This window comes from Haematobia irritans, chromosome 1, assembly GCF_050003625.1.
Source record: "Haematobia irritans isolate KBUSLIRL chromosome 1, ASM5000362v1, whole genome shotgun sequence".
Lineage (NCBI taxonomy): Eukaryota > Metazoa > Arthropoda > Insecta > Diptera > Muscidae > Haematobia > Haematobia irritans.
Window position 1 is genome coordinate 162,627,826 of NC_134397.1, and position 12,221 is coordinate 162,640,046.

General features: G+C 35.7%; 2 protein-coding genes across 2 annotated transcripts in view; one reads left to right on the forward strand and one right to left on the reverse strand.

Annotated features, from left to right (window-relative positions):
- Positions 1 to 445: 445 nt before the first annotated feature.
- Positions 446 to 3,516, reverse strand: AGO3 (Argonaute 3). The gene has a single exon (XM_075292057.1). The coding sequence runs from the start codon at positions 3,400 to 3,402 to the stop codon at positions 691 to 693; it is 2,712 nt and encodes a 903-aa protein (XP_075148172.1). The 5' UTR covers positions 3,403 to 3,516; the 3' UTR covers positions 446 to 690.
- Positions 3,517 to 8,148: 4,632 nt separating this feature from the next.
- KrT95D (phosphofurin acidic cluster sorting protein KrT95D) overlaps positions 8,149 to 12,221 on the forward strand; it is a 287,611-nt gene continuing 283,538 nt past the window's right edge. The window contains exon 1 of the mRNA XM_075292058.1: positions 8,149 to 8,293. The gene's annotated coding sequence lies outside the window, so the exon portion shown is untranslated. The remainder of the gene's footprint in view (positions 8,294 to 12,221) is intronic.

Consider the following 12,221-nt stretch of genomic DNA (forward strand, 5'->3'; position numbering starts at 1 on the left):
AACGGACATAACGCATAGTACGTAATTCCCCCATAAAGGTGGGTATTAAGTTCGAGTTTAGCCGGTAAAACCAAAAATAAATAAGTAAAAAAGGTATAAAATTAGACCTCTTTGATGAACGTGAACATATTATATAAAGTTTATTTTCTTAAAACTGCACTATTAAATAAAAGTAATCGAGAAAAAATTGCTATTTTAGTGGCTAAACTCGAACTTAATACCCACCTTAAGCTGCAAGTAATTTATATGTCTATATCAAACCTACTTCGATAAATGATGCAAATAAGGAAATTATTAAATCTCTTTGGATTCTAGTGTCATGGGACAATCTCCAATTTTTATATATCCCAAAAAAATCATTTGATTTGCCAAACAAAGGACCACAAATTAAATCCCATAATACCACTTCACCAATGTTTACCAATATCCAATAAAAGACAAACGATTTAATTTTTACTCAGTTATCAAAACTGAATCGAATATTGTATTATATTCAATGCATTACTAAAATTAACAAAAGTTTGCTAGTATCGCTACAAGGGTCACATATTTATTTTATAAATATATTGACTTTGTACCATGTGGCTTAGTCGTCCATAAGAAATAAAAAATAAAAAAGGATAATTCATAAGGATATGCAAAAATAAAAAAGAAATAAAGATTAAATTCATTAATATCATAATCAGTCGTTTATAGGTAGAATAACATATTCGATAGTTCATCCGCTGGAGCTCTCTTGATATTCTGACCCACAAGGTATGCCATTTTATGAGCATACTGACAACATGCTGGAATGCGTATAGTACCTGGCCAGTTGTAATACATAAAACAGAGTTTATAGCTCAATCGTTGTAGAATATCAGGGCTATATGCAGAATCATCTCGAAGAACAACATAGTGAGTAGGTGAGACCGTACCTTGACGGACAGCTTGTGAGACCAAGAAGAAGTCATAGTAGTTGGCCCGGGTAATTGTTGTATCAATAACTGTGCCAGGTGGTGGATTATTGATGTTGCTACCATTTCCCGAGAAATAACGTGTGTTGATCCTTTTCTGGGTGACAATAAAGGTAATTTTGATTGGGTGTTTGAGAATATCTAGACTGGCTTTTTCAAATTGGGGTATTTCATAGCTTTCACACAATGAAAGTTGACCATCACCCACACCGTCTCTATAGATAATCACACTGTCAGGAAATCTTTGGTTTTCTATTTGGTATGCCTTTAGGGCAGCTATGAATGATGAACATAAGCCACCAACTATTTCCTCACGCTTTGTTTGCATCACAGCTTTGCTGAACCATTTCGTATAGGAATCATTTAGAGATCCCACAAACGCAGCTACCGAATTACCTTTTTGGGCAGGATCATGATATGAATCAATGCCACAAATCATAACACTGCGGAATGGTATTTTCACTGACCACAGGGAACCACCCAATTTACAATTCATTTGCAGCATGATTTTCTGTACAATAGAACGATTTTTGGCATCATTGGCTAATGTACGAGAATTGACTACTTGAGACGGCACAGGCATTTCGGCACAACATATCTTTTTGATGGCATTATAACGATCTTCTCGATTTGTGGGTGATATGCAGACAACAATTTGGGTCTCCTTCTTGATGTTTTCTCGTAAAGCATTGACAAAGGCATCCACTCGATCTGAAGGCAAAACAACTACTTTCGGCTTTTGCACTTTCATGCCAAAAGCACGTGTACACTTCTCTACATGGTCCAAGAAGGATTGAGCTGTTTTACCATCATTCTTGCAATGTAACAAAACCCATGTGTGTAGATGCACTACATCGAGTAGATCATTTGAGGTGGCATATTTGGAAAAATCAGCATTTGGGCCTGCGCCGAAGACCTTTTGACTAAAGTAAATTTTCTCTTCTTCGAATTGGCGTCCAGTAACAATCTCATATGACTGCTTCAACGATAAGCCCCAGTCCTTTAGAATTTGCTTAGCTTCAGGCGAGTTATTGATATTTGTATAAAACTTTTCCAAAGCCTGGAGGCGTTGATTGGGGGAAACTCTGGTGAAAGTTGCAATTTCTCGCATGAGTCTAAAGTCTGATCTCATGTCGTCTCGAAGTCCAGTGAGGAAACAAATTTCAGGTACTAGGCAAAAGACAATATCCTCAGCTTGATCATTATTGGCTTGCCTCTGTTTCTTGATGCTTATTAGCAATGGCTGTTGCTTATCCCGAATACTAATATTGTGATGCTTAACGTAGTAGTCATAGTATGAAATGTCACCATCCTTGGTGGGAAATGTCGACATGGGATTTTTATCAAAGCATATGTCATCTATGCGGTAAGTGCGGTTATTATAACGTGTTATAACCACACTTCCTAAAAGCGACTTTTTGGCTGCTTCCTGAAAGCAGGAAGGATTGCTTCTATGAATCTCAACCAACATATCGAGTACAGTCTTTTGGCAAAGCAATCTATGCGAAACATCACAACACAACATAAGGCCATCATCGTACTCATCAACGGCTGTCACATATCCAGGCCATACCTCCAGCTTCTGTTGTGGAATGATCTTGGGTGATGTAGGATCGAATTGTTTTCGATCAAATCGAACATAATGGAGAGTTTTCATTACACGATCAAAGAGCACATTGTACAAGTGGATACAATTCTTGAGTGTTTCCTTTCTCTTGAACATGACACGAATCTCTATTTCGGAATTGTCCATCTTGTTCGTAGAGACGAATGTGGTCAGTTTATTAGGCAATAGGATGGGCAAATACAAAGTAACTCCATCAAAGGTTTTTACGCCACCGAATTTATCGCGATGTTCATTCAAATACTTCATGCGCAAACTTGTTGAATCAACATTGGGTGTGAAACGTACCTCGTACACATAGACACCTTTACCCGGATCGGAATGCAATCGTATGTAATTGCAAGCCAGCTTAATGGGATTGCCTTTGCTACCATGTGAGGACTTGACGGTCTTAAAGAATGTTGATCCCTCATCTTTGATTTCAATTTTATCTTCGGAGGTGGTAGCGTGGCTTTGGCTTTCAGTTACTTCGGGTTCTACTTCTTCTGATGTAGTGGTTATTGTTGTTGTCTCGAATTGCTGTAATTTTTGAAAAAACATTGCTCTTCCACGCCCTCCTCCACCAGATGAACCCGTTAGTGATTGGGAATCCTCCAAAAATTTCAGATTACTACGGCCACGTCCACCGAGTGATAAATTTGAACATGAGGATGTTAAGTCATCGATCAGTTTACCACGGCCCAAACGACGATATTCTCCCAGTGAAACAGGCGATCGAGAACCCAAGCCACTATCTTTGGTCGATGGGGCTTCACTGGAAGACTCCGTTGAGACAGATTGTTCCAACAGAGCCAGAAAATTTCCACGTCCTTTTGCGGCCATTTTTTTTTATTTATTTAATTGGTTGGAAACAGTGGTAAGCCGCAAAAATTCTCCTTTCCTTTTCGAACTACTGGCGCATCCAATTTCAATTTTACAAGAATTCTAATAATGTAACGATGCCACGCTGCGGATTCACTAACGGGATCCATCAGAGATGGGAGTTTCATTCATTACGAAAACAACAGGTAATACAATGCTCTTGTATATATAAGTCGATAACAAATCCCAGGAAGGCAAAATATATTATTTATATAACAAAAGAATAAAGTGATGAAAAATGGTGCTGTTATCAACAGTTTATCACTACAATTATACACCTGCCCAACTTTTATGCGCCGTCCAGACTATAAGTTTATCCGGACGATAGTGCTGGTGTTATTCCGGACGGAATGTCGGTGTTTGAAAAGAATCTTACAGTGTGTCGGATCGATACGACTTGTCGGCGATGACTAAATAATCGGTAAATGTGTTATCGATCCCATAAACATGCAGCAGTATCGATTGTGCCTTCGGACTTAACTTATATTGTGCACAATATATGGGATATGTTCGGCACGAGCACTGGCGTCTGGAATAACTGATAGTCTGTAAAGCGCATTAGTCACTTATATATACTTACTTTATTTTTATTTCTACATATTTATTTATTTTTTTTTTTATTTATTAAATCTCAATTTGTGTATTGTATTTTTATTACATTTAAGTTTTCTCTTCATGTGCCTTAAGAATTGCAAAATTCAGTAGTATATTCTAAGTAGAGTGAATAATTTTATATTTATCTCTAGCCGTATGCAAACGTTTTTTTTCTTTTATTCAGTCCCTGCCAGCATTTCAAAGTTCCATTTCATACTCATCGCTACCACAGACTCGTAAATGACACTACAACAATCGCCAAGTGTGATGGGTGAAGCATATCAAAAGGTACAAAATGTACATGAGAGTATTTTGCCATCACTATTCAAAGAAGAGCCATTTTATATTTTGTGAAACACCAAGCGCAACTAGCTTATTATAATTTATTTAAGCAAAAAGGGAAATTAAGTGCTGAAAACATTGTTACTCTGCTTAAAATTGTGAAAGGTATATTGCCCTGCCAGCATTTCAAAGTTCCATTTCATCCTCATCGCTACCACAGAGTGTGTAAATATAACCATAGAAATAGGCGGTAGGCGAAACATTTTTGCCGCAACGGCAAATACAATAAGCTTGACGGCGAATAATTCCCTTTTTCACGTTTCCTAGCGTTTTTGTTGTCAATACAGCACGCTTTGACAATATTAAACAATGAAGTTGAATAAAAACATACAATGGCTTGTTATTTGTTGAGTTATTTCAAGAAAAAATAATCTACACGTCTCCAGGCAACAGCAATTCCTACCCTGCCAGCATTTCAAAGTTCCATTTCAGCTTCATCGCTACCACAGACTCGTAAATGTCACTACAACCATCCTACTGTGATGGGGGGCAGCGTATCATAAAGTAAAAAATGTACTTCATACATGTATATTGCCATCACTACTTTTACAAAAGCCATTTTATTTTTTGTGAAACGCCAAGCGCAACCAGCTTGTTATATTTTATTTAAATAAAAACGAAAATAAAGTTCTGAAAACAGATTTTACGCTTAAAATTGTGAAAGGTATATGGTGAACAATTTTCGACTTTCCAAATGGAATAAAGTGATTGTTTTTCAAATATTTTTCCAGGCACGCTCTCTCCATCCCAAATAAACAAACTGGCTAATATACGCTGCAATATGTAACTTGCTACTTAAAACTCAACATCATTCTTTTATTAATGCAAAAAAATATGTTAAATGTGATGAGATAAACTGAAAAATGTTATAAGAAATTATAAATGTTTAATCAAATCAATAAACATCTACACAATCGTGTTTTACTTGACCACAATGATTGCTCTACAATTACCTTAAAATTCACTTTTTCTGATAGTTTGCAGGGGATCTTATTGGCGTCCTTCGGAATTGATCTAAATAGGCTCCTAATAATTGCACTGATGAGAAACTTTTTCGTAGTAACTTGGCGTGGTACAACTTCTCACCCTGCCAACATTTTTTGAATTTTGGGGCGCTTCTGAGAATCCCCACTACGTCGAAAACAATCATATACGACATCAAAAACTCGTCGGAAAAGCGCCGTCACTATTGAGAAGTTGTACCACGCCAAGTTACTACGAAAAAGTTTCTCATCAGTGCAATTAGTAGGTGCCTATTTAGATCAATTTCGAAGGACGCCAATAAGAACCCCTGCAAACTATCAGAAAAAGTGCATTTTAAGATAATTGTAGAAGAATCATTGTGGTCAAGTAAAACACGACTGTGTAGATGTTTATTGATTTGATTAAACATTTATAATTTCTTTTAAATATATCATTTTTCGGTTTATCTCATCACATTTAACATAATTTTTTGCATTAATAAAACAATGATGTTGAGTTTTAAGTAGCAAGTTACATATTGCAGCGTCTATCAGCCAGTTTGTTTATTTTCGATGGAGACAGCGTGCCTGGAAAAATATTTGAAAAACGATCACTTTATTCTATTTGGAAAGTCGAAAATTGTTCACCATATACCTTTCACAATTTTAAGCGTAATATCTATGTTTTCAGAACTTTATTTTCGTTTTTATTTAAATAAAATATAACAAGCTGGTTGCGCTTGGCGTTTCACAAAAAATAAAATGGCTCTTCTAACAGTAGTGATGGCAAAATACTTTCATGTACATTTTGTACTTTTTGATATGCTTCCCCCATCACAGTTCGCGATGGTTGTGGTGACATTTACGAGTCTGTGGTAGCGATGAGGATGAAATGGAACTTTGAAATGCTGGCAGGGCAATAGTGACGGCGCTTTTCCGACGAGTTTTTGATGTCGTATATGATTGTTTTCGACGTAGTGGGGATTCTCAGAAGCGCCCCAAATTCAAAAAATGTTGGCAGGGTGGTGAACAAATGTTGACTTTCCAAATGGAATAGAGTGATTGTTTTTCAGATATTTTCCAGACACGCTGCCTCCATCGAGAATAAAAACACTGGCTTATAGACGCCGCAACATGTAACTCAACATCATTCTATTATTAATGCAAAAATAATATTAAATGTGTTGTGATAGTGGTAAAAATATTGTATTTATAAGAATTTCTAAACATTTAATTAAATTAATAAACATCTAGTCGTGATTTACTTGACCACAATGATTCTTTTACATCTACCTTAAAATTCACTTTTTCTGATAGTTTGAAGGGGCTCTTATTGGCGTCGTTCTTAATTAATTAAAAAAGACACCTAATAATGGCACTCATGCGATACTTTTTTGTAGTAACTTGGCGTGGTACAACTTCTCAATAGTGACGGCGCTTTTCCGACGAGTTTTGGACGTCGTATACGATTGTTTTCGACGTGGTAGGGATTCTCAGAAGTGCCTTCAAATTCAAAAAATGTTGGCAGGGGTATTATGAGATGTAATATAGTTTTATTTGGCCTGTTTCGGCTTTTTATATTACGTTGATGAATAAATAAATAAAACATATATCTATTATTTAGCCATAGCCGACAATTCGAATCGATTGGCCATCCTATAAAATTCTTTAAAAACACCGACATTTCGTCCGGAATAACTTACATTTAATTCCGTTTACAGAGAATCAAATCAAAGGCTCTGTTCGATATGCAATCGACAAGAAATAGAAAACATTAATTAATATAACTCAAATTTCCAGCAAACGGTTAAATGTAACCATGCTATAGTATTCTTTATAAATTAATATTAATTTATTTCATGTACATTTTTCACTTTATTCCATTTGGAAAGTCAAAAATTGTTCACCAATATACCTTTCACAATTTTAAGCGAAATAACTATAGGGCTGTTTTCTTTTTGCACTGGATGCAACATTTGTATGGGCTATCCAGAACATCGTTGCACTGGTGTTCTATCCAGAACATCTCATCAGTGCAATTCGCGCCGATGTTTGGTAGCGATGAGGATGAAATGGAACTTTGAAATGCAGGCAGGGATTTAACTCAACATCATTCTAATATTAATGCAACGAATTATGCTTTAAGACCAGTACTCTAATTGGTTTTCGCGTTGAAACTCCATACAAAACCAAAAAATGCCAAAAACTGGCGAACTTTGGTACTTTGTTTTTTTTTCGAGTCGAAAAACTGACGTTTATAGCATGGCGCCATTTGCACTGTGAATTAAGAAATTATTTATGAAAACTATTTGTGTGGGTTTATAACGCAAACACGTATCATAATTTTGTTCCGAAAATATACAAAGGATGAAAGGAGTAGCAGATCAATTGCCCAAGGTAAAATAAAATGTTAATTTAGTAATATCAAGCAGCAACCACCAACTTAATTCCATATCGCTCACACTTGAATAGCGCTCCCTTTTACCTAAATAAACACCGCTTTCTATATGCGAAAAATGAACATATTACCGGCCTCTATGTTGAACTGTTTTAATAAAGTAACCGCGAAAATTTCAACGCGAAAAGCGAATATAGTACTTACCTTTTAATGTGCCTTTGTTCGCGTACAGCGTACACGCGTTTCAATTTAGCTGTGGGTCTCGACGACTTATATTCTTAAAGTATCGACGTTTGAACATAAGTATTGGCTTTGTTCTCTCAACTGTCACTTTTTTGTTGAGAAGGTGTGAGTGTGAATGTATAGTTTTGTTGCGGGATTGTAGATAATAGAGAGATTTTTTTTGGTATTTTGCTGTTAATAAAAATGATTCTCTGCAAGCGATATTAAAATAATCTAGACAATAATTTCTATGCTAAAATATGTGTGTACTCAATGAATTTCTTTTAAAGTAAATAACATTTAAATAGCAGATTTTATTGGTGTTAAAATTTTGGTATGTTTCAATTGCATGTAATTTGGTGCTGTAAACATTGTGGCTAATTGTTTATTGTTGTTTGTGTATATGATCAATTTCTAAGAAATTAGTGTACAACATTTTTGGATCATTTATATCATTACGAAGGAAAATTGACATTTTTGTCAATTTATTTGTTTTATAAATGTATACAGTATGAAGAAGATCGTATACAAACCAAAACAGTGAATAAGTTTGCAAAAAAAAAAGTTGAAACTAGAACGAAGTGAAAAAATGTCTGTGATTTTAAAATGTTTTGTGCTGAAAGCTTCTGTTCTATTAATTCCGGTTGAATATTGACCACTACTTACAACGTCTATCCACTGATAAATATTGATGAAGTAAGTCAATGAGCCTTGTATTAGTAAAAAAGGGAATATTTTGCAACAAAGAATATTCCGTTTATTATATACGTATGCGGCTAAAGCAACAAATGGACTTCCCACATTGTTTATCATCCACTAGATTTCAAATCAGATTATCCAGTGCTTCTAGTGATGACAAGCAATTCAGTTAGCAAAAATGAATATAGAAGTACTACACAAAATTTTGCAATGTAGATTACCCGAATAAAGATCGACGAAATGTCTTTTTGGAATGTAACATTAACCACTGCCAGAGCCCATATTGGAGACATATATAAGAGTTTTAATAGAGTTTTTTGGCAATGCATTGGTTCCACATTACCCGAATTGGTCCCCAGGACGATTTTTGCAATTGTCCCAATACAAACGGAAAGACATTTGACATATTTGCCATATTCGAGTGACAGGGGTCTTATTTTGCCCAAAATGCAAGTTTTCAATATCGTAACCACAAAAGAAATGTAGCCACTTCACTCCTAGTCTAAAAGCCATTGTAATCATGCCTTTGAGGAAACAAATTTAAAAGAGGAGTAAACAAAAGGGATTTCCAAAAAAGTCAAAGAAAAGATGAAGAAATTATCTTTGTCTGTCATGTGGGAGTTATGCCTGAGGAGAACACAAGATTATTTTGGAGGTTCTAAATTTTACAAATTCCAAGATAGTTTGCTTATATTAGTGGGGACAACCTTATGTTGTTACAGACACATTGCGACCAACAACGCTATGAGTGCTGTCGGATTCCATATTAAGCTCAATGATAAAGGACGGTCGTTTTATAGTGTTGATACCACCAAAAATGTTCTCAACACTAACGATAGGAAAACCAGTAAGGAAAGTCTAAAGTCGGGCGGGGCCGACTATATTATACCCTGCACCACTTTGTAGATCTAAATTTTCGATACCATATCACATCCGTCAAATGTGTTGGGGGCTATATATAAAGGTTTGTCCCAAATACATACATTTAAATATCACTCGATCTGGAAGAATTTGATAGACTTCTACAAAATCTATAGACTCAAAATTTAAGTCGGCTAATGCACTAGGGTGGAACACAATGTTAGTAAAAAAATATGGGAAACGTTTAAATCTGAAGCAATTTTAAGTAAATTTCGAAAAAGTTTATTTATGATTTATCGCTCGATATATATGTATTAGAAGTTTAGGAAAATTAGAGTCATTTTTACAACTTTTCGACTAAGCAGTGGCGATTTTACAAGGAAAATGTTGGTATTTTGACCATTTTTGTCGAAATCAGAAAAACATATATATGGGAGCTAAATCTAAATCTGAACCGATGTCAACCAAATTTGGCACGCATAGCTACAATGCTAATTCTACTCCCTCTGCAAAATTTCAACTAAATCGGAGTTAAAAATTGGCCTCTGTGGTCATATGAGTGTAAATCGGGCGAAAGCTATATATGGGAGATATATCTAAATCTGAACCGATTTCAACCAAATTTGGCACGTATAGCTACAATGCTAATTCTACTCCCTGTGCAAAATTTCAACTAAATCGGAGTTAAAAATTGGCCTCTGTGGTCATATGAGTGTAAATCGGGCGAAAGCTATATATGGGAGCTATATCTCAATCTGAACCGATTTCAACCAAATTTGGCACGCATAGCTACAATGCTAATTATACTGCCTGTGCAAAATTTGAACTAAATCGGAGCAAAAAATTGGCCTCTGTGGTCATTTGAGTGTAAATCGGGCGAAAGCTATATACGGGAGCTATATCTAAATCTGAACCGATTTCAACCAAATTTGACACGCATAGCTACAATGCTAATTCTACTCCCTGTGCAAAATTTCAACTAAATCGGAGCAAAAAATTGGCCTCTGTGGGCAAATGAGTGTAAATCGGGCGAAAGCTATATATGGGAGCTATATCTAAATCTGAACCGATTTGGCTGATATTTTGCAAGTTTTTCGAGAGTCATAAAATATTCGGATGTACGGAATTTGAGGAAGATCGGTTGATATACACGCCAATTATGACCAGATCGGTGAAAAATATATATGGCAGCTATATCTAAATCTGAACCGATTTTTTCCAAAATCAATAGGGATCGTCTTTGAGCCGAAACAGGACCCTATACCAAATTTTAGGACAATCGGACTAAAACTGCGAGCTGTACTTTGCACACAAAAATACATCAACAGACAGACGGACAGACAGACAGACAGACAGACAGACAGACAGACAGACAGACGGACATCGCTAAATCGACTCAGAATTTAATTCTAAGACGATCGGTATACTAAACGATGGGTCTCAGACTTTTCCTTCTTGGCGTTACATACAAATGCACAAACTTATTATACCCTGTACCACAGTAGTGGTGAAGGGTATAAAAATGGGTGCAGTGAAACCTCACAGAACTGGACACATGGAATCGTCAAATTCTTTTTCCATATTTGGGGCGTGCCTACTTATGAAAGCTTAATTTTAAGGCGATAATGTTTTCACTTTTGAGAGTTGGGTCCACATTTGGAAAGTTTCACTGTATATCATATCGATATGTGGTAAAATTAGATCTATAGGCATGTCACGCGAATGAGCTGTAGATGTAGCCTATATGCCAAGCGGGATTTGTTTGTAAAAAGTCTAGAAAAAGAGATCTAGACAGTGAAACCTCTCAGATGTGAACGCCCACGGCCGCCTACATTTTGTCCACACATGGAAGGTGCCCAGTTCTCATATAGAAAACATCTCAAAACAATTGTGCACTTTTGAGAGTTGTCCGGTTTCCAGAGTGTCCAAGCTTGGGAAGTTTCCCAGTAATTAAATCTAATTGGATTTTAAATTCAATCCTTTGTATTGTGCTATTTCTTTCAGACTATGACCGACTTGCGAGAATGCAGCCTGAGGAATATTCTCGTCTTCATCAAGGCTTTGGGGTGGAGGAACTGTGGACCAACTATGGTCTAAGTGGACACAAATCCGCTAGTTCGGATTCGTGTCATCCTCCATACCCTAACCTAACCTAACCTAACCTAACCTAACCTAAAGACCAGAAACTAAGATGTCCATTATAGCTCGACCGAAGCGGTTTTTTTTTGGCCGAAGCCGATGTTCAGTCCATGTCTTATAATATTCTTTTAGAACTTTTTATTATTCAAAATTCTGAGTTTAAAAAAAAATCAGTTAAAAATTTAATTTATTAAAGACATTTTTTAATTGAAACAAAAATCAATCACAAAAATGAATAGTATCAATTAATTATTTAATTGGATCAATTAATTTTTCAATTGGCTTTCAAATTGTTTTTTAATTGATACTATCATTTAACTGATTGAAAACATTTAAATTAATAAATTAATTTGGTCTATTAATTTTGTGATTGAATCAGAAAACATTTTTTGTTTGTAGTTTCATTTTATTTAATGACAAAAAAAGGATTTTTACATTTTATTTGTACTGGGTGTTTTTAATGAGACAATTTCAACCTTGGGACAAGTCGACTTCGGCCGAAGCCGATTCGTCAGCCGAGCTTTAGTGTCCATCTGTCTATTGTAATTGACCCAAAACAATCA